Source organism: Heliangelus exortis, chromosome 7 (assembly GCF_036169615.1).
Source record: "Heliangelus exortis chromosome 7, bHelExo1.hap1, whole genome shotgun sequence".
Taxonomy (NCBI): domain Eukaryota; kingdom Metazoa; phylum Chordata; class Aves; order Apodiformes; family Trochilidae; genus Heliangelus; species Heliangelus exortis.
This window is the reverse complement of record NC_092428.1, coordinates 22,422,447-22,440,519: the sequence shown is the minus strand read 5'-3', so window position 1 is coordinate 22,440,519 and position 18,073 is coordinate 22,422,447. Positions and strand designations below refer to the sequence as shown.

General features: G+C 37.8%; 1 protein-coding gene across 2 annotated transcripts; it reads right to left on the bottom strand.

Annotated features, from left to right (window-relative positions):
- Window positions 1-137: 137 nt before the first annotated feature.
- On the bottom strand, window positions 138-18,036 carry MAT1A (methionine adenosyltransferase 1A). Of its 2 annotated transcripts, none has more exons than XM_071749306.1 (9): window positions 17,649-18,036; window positions 10,701-10,778; window positions 9,825-9,947; window positions 8,065-8,177; window positions 6,484-6,627; window positions 5,503-5,721; window positions 2,112-2,294; window positions 1,508-1,641; window positions 138-908 (listed from the first exon to the last, which is right to left on the bottom strand). In XM_071749306.1, exons 1-9 carry the CDS (start codon window positions 17,740-17,742, stop codon window positions 806-808), a joined length of 1,191 nt encoding a protein of 396 aa, XP_071605407.1. In that variant the 5' UTR covers window positions 17,743-18,036; the 3' UTR covers window positions 138-805. The 2 variants fall into 2 exon arrangements, with proteins under 2 accessions (XP_071605407.1, XP_071605408.1); XM_071749307.1 differs by lacking the exon at window positions 17,649-18,036 and adding an exon at window positions 15,024-15,102.
- Between the last annotated feature and the right edge of the window lie 37 nt (window positions 18,037-18,073).

Below are 18,073 nucleotides of genomic sequence, written 5' to 3'. Positions count from 1 at the left end.
TCCATATAAAAAGTCCAGAATCTAAAATAAAAATATTTTATATTGGTAAACTAAAATCTGACAAGAGTATAAGAGACTGAAGAGATGGACCATTTTACTGCAATATTAAAAAAAAAAATAATTGGAAGAAGAGGCACTTTTATATACATGGTAGGAAAAAGATTTTTATTCTGTCATTTTTTGTTTTATAGGAGAACACTTGTGTTTCAAAACCCCAGGTAACTGAAACACAACAGTAACAGCACATCCCCAATGAATGTGATTTAAATATTACATACATGTTGACACCTTCTACAAAAGAGGCTGCCATGCAGTTATGTGATATCCAGCCTTCTCCCAGTAAAGCAACCCCCAGCTCTATGCAATGCTAACACCAGTAAGGAAATTGAATTGAAAAAGGAAAAGAATTTCCTTTTTGTCTAATTAGAAGCAAGAGATCTGCTGATCCTTAGTAGAGGTGAGAAAGTCTTTGCCCATGAAAGGTTTGAGGCTCAGCCACAGGTTTGGGTATCTGAGTCAAATTTTGCCTTTATCAAAAGAACCAACAGAGTGGCAATAAAAGGTAAACTGTATTTTGTTGTCTTCTGCTGATTAAAAAAACAGGCTCTGTCCTTTACATCTTGGATAATAAAAGACACTGAGGGTTAAAAAAATCAAGTTCCAAGAAAATATCCGTTTCTTTCTTTCCATTTAAAATCTAAAATTCCTTTTGTTGCATACAAAGATGTCAAATTTGATTTTTGGAAGCATCCTCATCATTAGTGGACTTCTCTTGCTTTCTGTTTTAAAAGGGTGACTGCTGATGTCAAAACACAAGTTTCTTAGGCACCTCCCATGAGAATTCATTTCTTCCAAAGTGACCATAACATGCAGTCTTCTGGTAAATGGGCTTTTTCAGGTCCAAGTCCCTGTGTGCATCAGAAAATGAACAGAAAATACTTCACATTAAGGTACTTCACAATAACAACCACTAAAATCCTGATGTTGATACCCATTTCAGTGCCTCTAGTTGAGCAGGCATATTCTTCAGATGCAAGCATACCAGTAAACATGTCCAATGGAGAGCCATGAAAGTGACAACAATGCTTAAATATGAAGCACTTCAAGGCTACAGGAAAAGTCCTTATTATTGAGAATTATTACTTTTAAAAGAAAATATGAAATAACCTTCAGTTCCTCTTGTAAAAGAAAGCACTATCTTTTCTGACAGCAAACTAACTTGGAATACAAAAAGTAATTTTATTTTGAATTCCATATACTATATAGGATCAAATGCTGAAAGTATATATTTCATTTGAAACTTGAAAGTACATCTATTCTCTTTAATAAATCCATAAAAAGCACCACCTGTGAAGTCTGACAAATTGAAAGCCTCTTTTGCATTGCATGGAATAATTCCAGGATAGTTCAAGAGGGTGACTTTTAATATTATAACTTCTAATGGTTTTGCAAGAAATAATTTCTATGATGTGATCAAGATATTTTCCTTTTTTGTGTTTTTCTTTACCTGACAATGACTCCAGGCCGAAGATCAAAGTTTTTGTGCACAATGTCCAGCAGCTCCTTCTCTGTTTTTTGGGAAGTTCCATAAGTGAATAGGGAAATGGACAACGGATGAGCTACCCCAATGGCGTAAGAAACCTATGGCAAAAAAAGACACCATAGGAAATAAACACAGGATCTCAGTGGACAACAGTAAGAAACAGAAGAAAGCATTTACTCATGAACCACCTTAGAAAATGCAGGTTTGTGCAATTGTATGTGTAGGGAAAAAAGAGAAAACCTTGAAAATACCAAGGTCTCTGGAAAACTCTCTTCCCCATATCCAGCCAACCCATGCTCATACCATGACAGTAAGTGTCAGAGGGTTGAGAGCTCAATAAATATCCAGAGAAACAGCCAAAAAAATGCAAGCTAAATGGAAAGATCAGCCTCAGGCTATTAGTGACCTTACAGTGGCCTTGAACCAAGCACATCAAGGTCTTTTTTTCTTCAACGCCACAACAATCCCAAGACTGCTTCTACTCCAGTGTCTCATATGTTGTTTATTCAAGGTAAAGTTGAAAAGGGAAAACCTTTTTGAGAAAAGCAAGACTCATAGCAACAGATACCTGCACCAGAACACGGCGACAGAGCCCAGCTTTCACAAGAGACTTGGCCACCCAACGGGCCGCATACGCGGCCGATCGATCCACCTTGGTATAGTCCTTGCCAGAAAAGGCACCACCTCCATGGGCTCCCCAGCCACCATAAGTGTCCACGATGATCTTTCGACCAGTAACACCAGCATCACCCTGAATAAGAACAAGAATTCATCCGTTTTAGGATCTATTTTAACATAACTCTCAAACAAGGCTATGTACCCATCGGCAGACTGCGACAGCACGTAATGAAGTTCACCAGATCTGGATTGCTGGGAGGCAGCTGAGGGAATGGACCTGTATCATCAAGCTACAACAGTAGCTATAAATGTTCTTTAAACCAAATTCATAAGACAAGCCATTCACAAACAGTGTTTGGTAGCCCAGCAAACAGACTTACACCCAAATAGCTAGAGCGTGCACTGCCTGGTTCAAAAGTAAATATTCCAGGCAATATAGGAAGTTTGATTTAAAATGTTAGCTGTCTACCACATCCAAATTCAATATAGAATATTGCTAACATCTATGTACCAGATGGAAACCACTGTGAGATCTGACACTGTTAAAAAAACCTTAAAAATCAGGCTTTCACAGCCTGATTTCACTTCTGGTCAAATCTGATAGTTGTGCAAATGTTAAATATTATGTCTTTTCTATATTTAACACCATTGCTACCTTATACACTATTACATGGAGGCTGGCACCCAATGCTTCCAAGCAAGTATTTTTACAGAGACTGTCATACAAACATCTACTAAAAACAACATTTTCAGGTCCAAAATATATATAGTCTAATTTAAGCTGTACACAATATGTATGGAGTAGAAGGCAGGTATAGGTAACCGCAATTGAAAAAGAAGGATTCTTTCTAAGAACATGTATGTATAGATGGATATTCTAAAATATTAAATAAGGGAGTGCAGACAGCATTCTAGCTGCCTACATAACTATCCTGATAATTGCTCCTCACAAGTACTTGATTTTTCATTTAATGTTGGTTAGCTGATTTGATATTGATATTTGATTTGTTATTTGATATTGATATTTGATATTTCATTTTATATTGGTTACCTGAATAACTGTCTGCCACCTGATTTGCTAAATATTTAAGCTTTCTGGTGTGAATGGAAACATGGTCATGTTTGAATTTCAATCCTTTGTAGAACATCATGTAAAATTCAACTTCTGGAATGCTTGCACAGCAAACATAAGTGGAGAGTCAGTTTTTCTTAGAAAGACTGTGCATATACACAGAAGAAAACCTTTGGCACTGTTTGTTCCATTCTGCTCGGAAAGCAGGGAGATAGAAATCTGAATTGCTGATAGCTGAGCTTGTCTAAAGGCTCCTGTTCCCCTGGGCTTCCTCTGCTTGACTCAGACCTTCAGCTCTGGTGGCACAGACAGATGCAATGAAAACACCTTGAGTGCCATCATGGCTTGGCTGCAGAACTGAGTGAGGGGAAGAGAAATGGATGGGTGAGAGGAAAATAAATAGGTCTTTTTTAAAATGTGTTGAAAGAGAACAAATAAATGCATTTGTAAAGCATGTGGAAGTCACTTTTGTCACAAGCTGTAATGGCCTCACTGTGACAGAGCGTGTTGCTGCTGGGAAGACAGTGATAGCAGAAAAATTACTAATTTTGGCATAGCCAGAATTCAAGGTATCACTGTCCCTGAAAACATAAGGTGAAAATCCCAAATGGAATACATGTGTCTTCCTTAGATGAAGTGAGGTGCAGATTAAGACAGCCTTACATAGACAGTGTTGTTAAAAATAAAACTTAGTAACTCTCTTTTGAAAAGTAACCAGAAAGTTCAAGGTGTAAAAGAGAATTAAATGGCTCTGGTTGCTGCAGTACTATTGCAAATTGCACAAGTGATGATAGCAGTTGTAAGGCCATGGACAAACAGGCAGATTGGCCCATACTAAGTAAACTTATGTCATGCTTAAAAAGCTACAGACATCACTACAACATCACTGTGCTTGTGTGTGCAAACATAAGCAATACAGTTCCACCACAAGAGTCAAAAAGGTATTTGTGGTTGGCTTACCAAATGTTATTATATTACATTGTATATATAATACTACATAATATCATATAATATAATATAAGTACATTATATAAATTATACATATAATATATATTTTTAATGGATGCAGTTCAGTGCACATCTAAAAAATTTTTCATTAAGCCCTCTTTCTGCATGTGGCTATGGTTGCTTCATTGGTTCATTAAATTACAGCTCAAGTTTGCCTCTTCATTTTACCATTTTCTAGGATGTCAATGTGCAAAAGTACAGTGATACAAACAATTTAACTAAACAATAATACATTTCTGTATAATCATTATCATAATAATTAATCCAACCACCTTCCTACCCGTTCCATGATACTCCTGTAAAAAAAAAAAACAGCACCCTAGAATTTCTGGGAAATTCCAGTAAACTAATGAATTTGAACAGCAAATGAAAAACAACAGTTACTTTGATTTGTTGTTAATTTGGACTTAATTTCAGGAAGGACCTTTGAAGCTTTGCTGTGATAGTTCTGAAGGGAACTGAAGACTAAAACATTGGGAATGGTGAATTTCTTTTCAAAAACTAAATCTCAAATGTTCTGATCCTACCAACAGCTGAAGTTCTGCTTGACTACTGTGAGTGCAAGTTCAAATTATAAATCTCAGTTCCTGCATTGCCTAGATAAAGCAAAAGCAACATTTCTTTTTACACCAGAAGTATACCAGGGGCTGATTTGCAGAACAGATGAACACCTTCACCTCTCATTGGTGACACATAGAACAGGGCAAGCTACACAGATCTGAAGACCAGGTTCACTGTAAGAGAAGCAAATCCTCTCTTGTCTATCTCCCTGTAACACGTGCTGTCTGTGAGAAAGGATTTTGTATCTCACTCTCTGTCGGACTTGAGGAAACCCAGCACTGGGCTTTTTGTGTCTCACTCTCTGTTGAACTTGAGGAAACCCAGCACTGGGCTTTTTGTGTCTCACTCTCTGTTGGACTTGAGGAAACCCAGCGCTGGGCTTTTTGTGTCTCACTCTCTATTGGACTTGAGGAAACTGAGAGCTGGGCTGCACATTCCACACACACTGTCAGATTCAGCTCAACTTTTCTGCCTGCCCATAGCACATGTATGGTACAACCACACCCTCAGAGGTTACTCTGGAATACAGCACATGCAGTTCTGGGTGTTTATCTGATACACAACTCTACTTAAAACCTCCACGAGACATCTCGCTTCTCACACTTGAGGACAGACGTGCCACGAAGCTGCATCTTTTAAGATACACATCCAATGAGAAAAGCAAGGTGAAAAAAAAGCACCAAAATAACACAACACCAACCTGAGGTCCTCCAATAACAAAACGGCCACTGGGCTGAAGGTGATAAACTGTATTTTCATCCAGGTACTTTGCAGGGACGACGGAATGAATGACGCGATCCTTCAGCGTCCTGCGCATGTTCTCCAGAGTAATGGTCTCGTCGTGCTGCACAGATATCACAATGGTGTGAACACGGACAGGGATCACTGCTCCATTCTCCTGGATATACTGAACTGTGACCTGAATAGAAGAGGGACAAGGAGGAAGAAAAAGATGGAAGAAAAAAATGAAGGTTTCTATAAAACATGTTGCTGGCCTTCATCGAAGGATGAAGATCATCGCTGGTCTTTACAAGCCTTTTCCAGAAAGAAATTTCTGAGGAATCCCATGGTTCTATGATACATCAAGCTGTGCTGTTCCAAGAGAAAATCTGTAGCAAAATGTCAGTTTTGACATGATAACCATCACTGCTCACATTGTTGCCAAAGGAAGAAAAACAGAGTCCATTTTCTCACTCACTGTTTTTGCAGTGCTAAAAAGAACATGGCTAATATGCACAATCTCATTTTCTATGTAATTTTCCAGAATGCCATAATGTGTCTTCCAGTTTGGACTTCCATCAAAACCCTCAGACCTCAGAAATTCACATTCTCAGTGCACCTACAAAAAGGCCAGCTTAGATCCCTAAATACAGATAAATCTTTTGGATCTCCTGTCACTTTTTGAATAACCACAGACCACTGAGGTTTGAAGGGTTAAATGTTTCTTCACTGGTAGGTGGTGAAGTGCTCTTAGCACTCTCATCTAGGTTAACCATTTTCCAAAGGCCAAGGAAACAGTATCCTAGCAGTGGAAATGCTTTACCTGCTACTTGTAGGTTACGTAGTAGGAATCCTGATACTCTGAACATCATCAACTTCTGTTTTAAAAAAAAAAATTAAGATTTCTAGAAATAAAAAGTGCAAGTTTTCAACTGTTTGGACTAGCTATAGCAGTATTTACCTGTGTTTTAGAATCAGGTCTCAGCCAAGGAAGTTCTCCATTTCGTCTCAGCTCTGCTAACCTGGCATTCAGTTTATGAGCAAGAATAATGGTTAGAGGCATACATTCTTCTGTCTCATCTGTTGCATAACCAAACATCAAACCCTACAGGAGAAGAAAAGAGACTTCAATCAGTGTTAAAAGCACCACATCAGGCAAAGAGATTTCATCTGAAGCAAAGAGCACCTGCAGGCTTAATTTCTACCGTGTTACATTACAGTGCAAGAAGCCTAAACTCAGATCAGGCTTCAACATGTTACAGTCCAATGAGAAACAAACTGTGTTCCTAGAATTTTCACTGAAAGCCTGGAGGTTTACACGCAGAGCTGGAAGCCTGGACAAAAATGGAGAAGCATCTGTGAAAAAAAAAATCAGGTTTTTACGTAGAAAAAAAAAACTGTGGAGCAATTTCAGGACTATTCTGTCATAGGAAAGGTGCTCTCATTAGCCTGGAAAGATTGTAGATGCTTCCATGTAGGAATACAGACACTGATGTGTGCAGCTCACATCTGACATCTCAGAGGCATGGGATGTGAACACTCCCTGAAGGCCATAGCATCATTCAACCTGCCTTAGATTTTCAGTGCCACATGATTCTAATCACAGCTTCTACTGTTATTTAGTTGTGTTCCCTGCATCATATTATAATCTCTTAAACAGAGTTTGCAGCATTTTCTTTCTCCTCATCCAGTGTGTGTTGTGTTTAAAAACCAAAGAAGACAGGAAGGCACTGTGCTATAATTGCAAGGGAGGCCATCAAAGTGCCACAGAAATTCAGATATCTTTAAATCTTATGTAGTATTGTGCCTTCATAACAGCATAAGCATATTTTAATTTAGTCTTCTAGGTTTTTTTTAACAATATTAGCTTGGCTCCTGGACTCTGATGCATCCACTTATGGTTCTCAACAGAATTGTTATGAACTAGATATTACTACTAATGATAACTACTGTAAATGTTAAACTCACTCATAGTGGCATTCTTCAGATTATGAAGTTTTCATGTTAGCATTTTTCTCTTGATAACACCCCATAATCATCCACATATGTTATTTAGCTCATAGAAATGCAGCTTGAACAGCCTTAATTATGTGGAAGGCCTATTATAGTTGCTGCCTTTGGGAAATAAGTGAGAATTAAAAGTAATCTTCCATGTTTGCCATCATTGTACTAATGCTGCAGACAGTTGAAACATTGCCTAATTTTTTGCTATGAAAAGTCTCAAGGGCTCTGTAAAACAAAAATATCTTTTCTTTATTCCATCTTAGAAGACAAGTCTGGCTGCAAGATGGATGTTCTAATGAATATAAAGCTACTCAACAAAAACATGAAATAGATAAGTAAAAAACAACAAACATCAGGCAAAAGTCTGCCCTCAAAGAACTTCCAACTGCTTTAAAAAGAATGGGTTTTATTCTGGACTACCCCAAGGTGGAAGTGTGGAAATCTTCACAAGGGTTTTCATTTAGAAAATAGGGCCACAAGATGGGTTAAACTTTCCATTAAAACAGTTTTGCTGTTTTAGCTGTGATGTGAAGTGTACCTGATCTCCAGCACCAACATCCTCTTCATTTCTGTGTAGATGAACACCTTGGGCAATATCAGGTGACTGCTGTTCCAGTGCCACTAAAACATTACAAGTCTTGTAGTCAAAGCCTATTTGGAAAAAAAATTAGCAGAAAATCAGCTCTATAACAATTAAGGAAAGTAACATGGAATCATCTGACAAAATTTTCATTCTGAAAAGTATCACATTCAGAACTCACAGAAAAACTGCTGTTTTTCAGTCAAATCTTTTTGTCAGTACAACACTTAAAACCCTTTTTTGCGGAGGGGATTGGTCATATAGGGTTGTCTTTATTGCCTGTTACTTCTTGTTTGCACTTGCATGTGTCAAACCAATTCAGTTTATGAATTATTAACTGCAGAAAACTGGTTAAAAAAGTAAGTAAGCAGCCTCTCTCAAATAAATAGTATGAAAAACCTCTATGTAAATTCCTAGGAGATGATGTTTTCAGCAACTGAAGGCTCTGCTCTTGATCCATTATTTGTAATACATGCAAAGCAGTGTCTGTACCTAAATCTCTTGTGGGAGGAAAAACCAGACTCAAGTCTCATAGCAAATCTGGAAGTGGGAATTCACTTTACATTACTTTCAAAGACCAAAAGGAAGGTTTTAAAAAGAACCTGACTTACAGAAGATTGTGGCAAAATTCTCCACCTGTCCCCAGTATAGTAACTTGCTTCTCTCCACATCCAACCTTTACTAGAATGGTGGCTACTGGCATCTCCTGACCAACCTCATCTTCACCCAATACAAAATATAGACATGTCCATATGCTTATGATCCATTTCAAGAATGCTCTTCACCCTTTGTGAAGTAGGCTATGTGTTGAAGAAAATTATATTTCTGTGTGCAATTTTTTGTTTCAGTTTGCTTACTTCTCCATAGAAATTGGTTTTTACTGGGTCACTTCATCTCTCCTTCCCATTTTCAGCAGTTAGGATAAAAAGGAGATTTATGACCTGCTAAATTTGCCAGTATTTTTTTAAGTACTGCTGATCCATGATGGTGCAGATGTGCTACTATAATATTCTCTCACCACAATCTCCCTGTAAATTCAATAACAAATAAAGGACTGCAAGGAACAACAATTTTTTAACCAAAAGCTCTAAAAAGATACACTTCAGTGTACTTAGAATATTTGTAATGTGTGAACAGGTGCATGGCAAATCAGAGGGTGAAATGTGTCTGGGATGTAAAGCATTTTGTCTTTTTTATCATTTGTACAATAGACAAAACAGATTTGGACTGCACACACCTCAGTGCAGCAGTTGTTCAGAGCTAACAGAACACTTTGCACAGTGAGAACCTTCTTTACACCTGGGAATTCCAGATGGTACCACAGTACAAATATGTAAGGGTACAACAAAATGAGCTGGGTTTCTTCTTCCACCTCTTTTGGATCAAGAGGCATCAATCAGCTTGCCAAATTAATAACTGAGATTTCAGTTCTTGCAAGTTGGGAGGACTGGAAGATTTTCTGACCCGAGTTGCTATTCTGGCATAATACCAGAGTTCAAAGCATGTTCTGCCTACTGCCTTTCAGTTTTAACTAATATACAATGTTTTTTCTACTTACTGGGATAAAGCCAGAAAGCATATCATGTAGCACCATATAAGCAGCTTTCCCACAGGATATTCAGTTTTTATCAGGCTTGCTAAAGCCCATCTAGCGAAGCAGTGACAGAACTATTGCCTGTTGCTTCTTCTTCAAGGATTTCATGAGTTTTTCCACCAACCTTTAGCTGAATCATCATAGCCAATAAGTCTAATTGCATCTCGGACAACTCGTTGGTAATCCACAATAGCACGAGATGTGATCTCCCCACAGAGCAAAACCATCCCTGTCTTGCACACTGTCTCTGAGAAGAGAGATGAAAACAGGATTACAAAGGCAGAATGACCCAGCCCATTAAGATAAATGTGTTTGTGATGATAGTAATTTTGAGATATCTGCTGGGTGCAGATGAAAGACTAGCATGTCCAGCCTAAAAATGGAAAAGTCAATACTGAGGATGATTCAGTGATACACACAGATTTTTGTGAAATGTAGTGTGAAGCTGTGGTTTCTAAATCCACTTAATTTTAATCACTCTAAGATATTTACTGAGGGTAACTAAACTCAATCAACTATTGAGTGATCAAATATTTTGAAAACTTGCCCCCAGGCCAGGGAGGAAGAATCTAAAGATGGGATTAATTACATGCTACGTGACCTGGGGTGATGATCTGAGGGTTTGCAGTACCCCTTCTTCTGATTTTAAAAACATGTAATTATGGGGATTCGGACTGAAAAAATATTAACTGATTAGATACAGTAAATGAACTGTTCAGCAAAACATCCCAATAGTGTCAAAAATCCAGTGTAATGAAGCCAACTTGCTTCTCCCAGGAAAATTCATTCCACCACAAAATTAGCTATCATAAACTTCGACAGGTTGCTTAGGTTTCAGTCTGTGCAAAATCTTGCTCTCTCATCTCCCCTTCACTTGAAGACTACTATTTATATAAATTTTGACAGTAAAATGAGTTAGCAGATAATAGCATCAAGCTTTTTGCAAACACCTGAAAAAAAAGAACAGAGACTGTGTGATGATGTAAAGCAGCAAACTCACCACAAGCAACCTTGGCATTTGGGTCCTGTTTGAGATGGGCGTCTAGTACAGCATCACTGATTTGGTCACAGATTTTATCTGCAAAACATCAAAGTTGTGTTTCAAAACCATAGCACTCAATACAAAACATGGACTCTTTGGAATAGGCAGGTGTTTCAGCTAGGAATTCTTTTATTGTTAATTACTGGAATATTTAAGTTAGCTAAAGAGGAAGACACCTGAAACATCCTGCAAGCAAAGCCAGTAGATACAACAAGGAATTTCTTACTGGTGTAAACTGAAAACTGAAGCTGACTACAGATTTACTTGTAGTGTTCTGCACTTAAGTGTGAAAAAAGTATGTTATACATAGAATTAACAGAGCTTTAACTCCCAGCCTTCTTCTCCAACACCACAAGGCAATACAGCACTCTACATCAAAAATATTCCAACATGAAGGTGATGTTCCTACATCAACTTCCATCTCCCCAGTGGAAAGTTTGAATGTACCTGACCACCACTGAGAAGCCTGAGAAAGTGTTTAGAATAATACAGATGAGAGCCAGGTGACTATTTCAGGTTTTCTGCTTCTCACTGATTCCTACCATCCTGCAGTGCCATCTCCCAAAAATCCCTGCAGCCCACCTAAGAGTGAGAAGAGCATACAGAAGCAAGAAGGGGCTACCAGCTGAAGTTTGCCTGAGTTAAATCTTGAGTATATCTTCAGTTACATCCCAAATACAAAGATTTCAGCTCAGGTTTAGCATAATAAACTTCTCTCCTTTCTTTCTTTCCTTCTTTTCATACATTTTTAATGAATAATGAATCTTAAACAATGTAGCTAATCTAATGAACACAAAGAGGCAGCATCCATAACAATGCCTTCCACATGAAAATGGTAATTTTTCGGATACATTTTAGTGCTATTGTTTTTAAAAAATGTCTAGTAGTGCATACTATGTTTATATGTTGCCATAGCATATAAGTAAATTTATATGCTATGTGTGGCAAAATAAATTTATTTCCTGCCTTGCCATTTGCAACACAATCTGTTGGAAAGCAATGTTTTGGAAAGCATGTAATTAGAGACTTTTAATGCATTTAACCTCAAGTCCAAGCAAATTCTCGTTTATTTTTACAACAAAGGTGCTCATTTAGCTATGAGGGACAAATCAAAGACTAAAGAACTAATGTGACTTTGATATCCCATCTTAACCTCTTCAGCACAAAAAAAGAACCAGCAGAAAATCCAATTAGCAAATGGAGGCTGCATTGGAACCTTCAGCCTTGCAAGAACTAAATTTTCAGGACTGCTAAATTCAGGAGAATTATCACCAAACAAGAATCAGACACTATTCTTGCGATTTAGAAGTCCAAATGAACTTTGTTTAGCAAGACTGGGGACAAAGGTGGCAGGATTTTATTAAAACATATCTCTGCTTATTCTCTTCAAAACTTCTGTTTTTAAAAAGAAATATAGCCATATTTTGAAGAATAAACCCCAAAATTAATGATGAATATATGTAATCTTTTATTACCTCAGTGGGACAACAGAACAACTGGGATATAATGACCTTCTTAAGTGCAGGTCCAACATCCTGCAGTAAACTCGTAGTGACTGGAATTGCTTTGTAGTCATTTTTTTCCACCACCCAGAGTTTCTATGCCAGGAAAAACCTTCATCCCTGTACTGGCTCCACATGAAGCAGGTCTCACCTGCCTTACATTCCAGTGTCCCATGTTTGTCTAAGTTTCCTGCATGGCATATACAGAGATACTGTATGCACTGTACATAAAACACCCAAGAAGAGTACAGGTAATTCATCTTCATTTCTCCTCGTGGCACCTACCTGGTATAAAGAACCTGATGTTGATTTTGCATGCTGTGGGTGAAACTAATCTGGGAACTAAAACTTTTCATGAATGTCTCAAGGGAGCATTAGCCACAGCAGGCAGTGAAATCAGTAAGTGAAGATTTAATGGGATGGTTTCATAGGTTTGGGTTTTTTTCATTAATATCATGGATATCTGTAGATAGAATATCAGCTCTCTTGCTTTTTCAGAGAAATAAGCAATAAACATTCATAAGCAAGAAGCAAAGTCCACATTTGCAGAAGAGTTTGTCTTACAAAAGCGCTACTCTGGAAAATTTGTGGTAGAAAACCAGATTAAGTCGTCCATGGAAATTTAATTATCTCCATCCATTGTTGAGACTGGTACAGAAATACTTGATTTTGGTGGTGGTATTCCAAATATGATCTTAAGAAACTGTGGAAGGTTTAGGACAGACTGACAAGCATGCCACAAAATCAGAGAAATCTATCTTATAAGATAAAATCAATCAAGGTCAATCTGGTTTTGAAAGGCTGAAAGAGCAGCCTTCCAGTTCCTGAAGGGGGCCCAAGGAAGGCTTGTGAGGGACTTGTTACAAGATGATATAGTGAGAGGTTGAGCAGGAAAAGTTTTACACTGAAAGGCAGCAAATTGAGATTAGATATTAGGAAGAAATTTTTTACAATGAGTGGTAAGACACTGGAACAGATTGCCCAGGAAAGTTGAGGATGCCTGGAAGTTGTGTTCAAGGCCAGGTTGGATGGGACTTTAAGCAGCCTGGTCTAGTGGGTGATGGGGACTGGGGGGTTGGAACTGGATGATCTTTAAACTCTATCCTGACCCAAACCATTCTATGATGCTGTGAAAGGCAAACTACCAGAGGAAACCCTTACAAGCACTGGGATCACAGACGGTAAGAAATGAAAATAATATGCTGAGAGAAAACTTCTGTCTGATGGACAATAATGTAACTACAGTTGATAACTGGAAAGGCTGGAAAGTTGATAACTGGAGAGACAGAGAAGGATTCAAAAAGGAAAATCTTTCAAGGGTTAGGGCCACTGAAGCCACTCCTTTAGAGGTACATGGAAATCCTGGTTCCTACAGGTCCAAATCAGTTTGACAGTTCATGCCATATCTAATTGTTGCTGCAACAACCATCAGTTCTAGTGCAACCAGATCCAAACCCAGATACAGATACAACACAGATCAAGACTGAAAAGAGAAATCCAGCTGGATCATTGGCTGTTTAATGCATTAAGTTAAAGCCACATCTGTTAGTAAAAGTCTCTGGTGTAAAATAAAACCAGGTGTTCTATTTTTAGCAATGCTTACCAGGCTTTTTGCACCCTTCATTTTGTCACCGAAATTTATTTTAAGTTTATACTGATTTTATTTTAAATGCATACCTTCATGTAGTGAATTACCATTCAATTGGATAAATATTACAAAACAGATGTGCAGGCTGAGGATTTCTTGACTGAGCAGGAAAGTATTAAATAACCATTAATACTTCTCATTAAATCAAATCATCCCACAGACCCAGCCTTATGGCACAGATGCCAATCAGACGTAATCTATAGCTCTTGCCAAGTGTAAACGGAATTAATGGGTCTGTGGGAGTTGATGATAAACTCTGCACAGTTTCCCAGATAGTTGGATATAAGTTTGTGACGTGAATCTAGATTATATAAGAGCCTAAAACAAGCCATGACATCTGCAAGTTCTCAGGACCTCCCCAGGAATTCAGTTTCACAGAGTGACCACACGCACAAACAGGGGCAAAATCTATAAACAGGAGAAGAAACTGAAGGTTAAATTTAAAAGGTACAACTACATCTCTGGCTTTGATGGTGTAGTAAATATAACAAACGCTCAACATTCCAAAATGTAAGGCTGATGTTCTTAAAAACCTGTGATCCTCAAAATAAAATTCAGTGGGTTTAACCACACTTTATTTAGATTAACAGGAAAAAGATTAAACTAGAATGTTATACATTAAAAATATGATAAACTGAGTAATTCTTAGTTTTTGGTAAAAAAATAAAACAGTCAAGAAATGTAGGTACTTAAAATGAGTATTTCATAAAAAAAATATCTCCACCAAAAAACGTTTTACTAGATAGACTCTGATTGGGTGAATTGCACTGTGTTATATTTTTCCTATTTAAAAGACTCTTGAGAAGTGCTTATTGATAACTGCAGTGGTACTGTTTAAATGTCTTTCACATCTGTTCTCTTTACTCAAGATATAGTTTACTGAATCATTATGTGTTTAGTTAAGTATATACAATGTTACATAGTGTTAAGTATATATAATATTATATATAAGACACAAGCATCAACTTACTGGAAAGATCTGTATTTTCGTTCATTTTTTTTTTTCTTTTGCAATTTTTTTTCTGTGAATATCCAGAAGATAAACATATGTTTTTAATATGGTTGAAAACCCAAGTGTGCTTTTAGAGATCATTTTCTCTTCTATTTTTTTAGAGATTCCTTGATACTTACTGGAAAACTGAATTCTGTTTGCAGGCAATTCCACCTGAAGTCACACCAAATAGGGGAGGGAATTAAATCTGAGTGGTTTGGCACCTGTAAGACATTGTGGGTCAGCAAAACACACAATGCCTTTCAAAGCACACTGAAACTATCATGCAGCATGGACAGACACCACTGGACAAAGCAAAACGAAGCAATGATAAAAAACAACTATTTTTTTTTAATGTTTTTTTTTTCTCCCTGTGCTGCTAGCCTGTGTGCTTTTATTACAATGAAACAAAGAAGGTCACTTCTAAATCTTCAGTTTGGAATTTACTCTATTAAATGCCAGCATTTAAGACCTTCTGGAATAAAGTTCCAGATTTTATACCTAAGTTATTTTGAAGAATTGAGACTGAGAAGATGGGGCTAACAGTCTTCTATAAATTCTTGGGAGAGCACAGGTAAATCCTGTACATTAATTATGGCCAGCTATTATTTCCTTGTATAGCATTTGGGCTTCTTAGTGATACCCACTTAGGCACTGCACAGATATAAGGCAGTTCTCTGTATACCCAAATAAATCAGCATGTCTTTTTTTCTGTTTTATTAAGATCTCCATTAAAGCACTGAAACCTCAGCTAATAGAATCAGAGCAATTCAAATTTCCACCAGACAAAGATCTGGCTCAAGATCTTTACTTCACATAGTACCCTTTAGCAAAATTATACTATCACATGCAGAAGAGAAATAATCAAGAGCACTCGAATTATCCATTTGGTACTAAACAGAGGAAGCAAAACATCAAAAGAAAATTCTAGTGTTACTGATAAGCTCAGAAGCCCAGCTACAGCCTTCAGCCCCCATTTTAATAAATAGCCAAGATTTTCCTGGGGGATCAAAACAAAATTGCATGGCTATACCCCTCATGTAAAACAACAGGGAGGGAAAAGGGAGATTGGCCAGAATGTCAGGCGAACAAATTGCTATGAGAAACCACGGCTGCTCCTGGGCTGTGTTCAAGAACAAGAATTTGCAAAACTGCCCAGAGTTATCTACTGTCAACCTGTCTCCTTGGACCTGGGAAATCTTCACCTTTCCTTCAGTACCCAACATGAAGGCCTTGAGTGTTTAGGAAAGTAAAAGCATCAGAGTCTTGAAAATGTCCCAGGAAATGTCAGCTCTCGACTCCCTCAAGTGGTGGCATCGCGCCTCCAAGGCATGCTGAGGATTTCAGAGCAGGAGGAAAATGTTCATGGAACTTAAAAGAAGGCCTACAGGTTTTTCAGAAATGAAGGTAATGTGAATAAGAACTAAAAATTAGGCCAGATTCTAAAGCAAGAAACCAAACAAAAAGAGAACTGGTAAATGAAGGAAACAAAGGGACAAAGCTAAGCCTCGGGACTCGGTTGAACTCTTCCTGCTCAGAGATTTACCTATTATTACCTTAGGGGGATTAAAGGTAATTATTAAAGTAGCATAAATTGTGACCTGTCATCTTTGGCAATGCTGTTTTAATTTTTAAATTACCATACTGTAATGTTCTTTTTCCTATGAAACTACATTGCACCACAGACGCTGGATATAATTATATATAAATTTGAGATGAGACCTATACCCCAAAGGCTGAATGTGGTCATCATTTTCTGATTGTGTTACATCAGAAAGAACTCCAACTGGCTTAACTTGATGTAGCTGCCTTGACATTGACAGAAATGTACTCAATTGCATCAGCCATGAATGAACCAGTAATAAGTTAATATTATAGAAGATGATCAGAATTATAAAATTCTCACTGGTGACATTTTCACTCTCTGCTATGTCATTTCACCCATTTATGATTTACTCATATAACACAAATACAGCCTTAAAAAGAGTCTTACTATACAGCAGAAGGTACAAGATGCCAAATTGGTTTCTAAAATAAATACACTCTTCAGGACATCAAACAGTCTATAGTCCCCTGGACTCATCTGGGGCAACAGTTGCTGTTGACATAAGGTACATGTTTATGGTGGATGAACATGTGTTTTCAATAAAATTGAACTAATCTCTGCTGACCACACATAAAGTTTAGCAATTAACTGTCCAGTGTTTGCTTAAGCAATTCCATATATTGCATCAGATGATGGAATGGGGGGGGGGAGTAAAGAATCAGCAACTTTGCTATGTACAGCTGCTGGGACCATTGATTTTCAAAATAGTCTGCTTAGAGATATTCCTGTCATGACAGTTTTAGAGCATAGCTTATATGCAGGACAGTTTCACAGGAATCATTAAGATATGGAACTTGAGAAGCAAGCTGTGCATTCTTACCCATCTGTGAAACTCGAGTCTATCAGAGATACAGCAGTGTCTCTACGGTAATACTGAAAGAAATTCAGATGAAAAGGAAGAAGCAGCAACCACAAATCCCCTTGCCCTCCTCATGGTAACACACACCCAGCAAAGACATGTGAACTCCCTTTGGAAGCACATAGTTGTAATGGTTCTATAGTCTATTTGGGTAAGGTCCAATAGACACAAAATTAAAAACACTGCTACAAACAATTTCCATAATAAGATCAGTAGCAGGCGAATTCTTTTTCAGGCTTTTCAACAATTTTAAATGAAAATATTATGCTTTTTTCACATTTGCCAGAGCTGGTTTCTTACCTGGATGTCCTTCTCCCACTGATTCTGATGTGAACATGAAAGCCCCTTCATCATCCAGCGTGTAATCACATAAACCATCCACTGGCCCATTCATGACTGTGATGCTCCTCCTGATGGATTCTTACAAACAGTGGTTGAAAAGTTCTGCCTTCAGTATTCTCTTTTAAGAGAAGGTTCTTTGCTCTCTTCACCTGGTACCTCTGACACTGGCTTGGATTTCAGTGTGTAAAATCAGCATGGGCTTTCATCTGTGTACACATGCAAGGAGCATGCATGCGCCTGAGGTCTGTATCCCTACCTATCCTGAGCTGTCAGTCCCTGGGCTGCTCCTATATATGGAAAAGTGAAAGTGCCCAGATAATCATGTGAGGAAAATGGGAGAGACCACTTCTTGGCAGGGGAGTTAGTTAACGTGAGGCTATTTC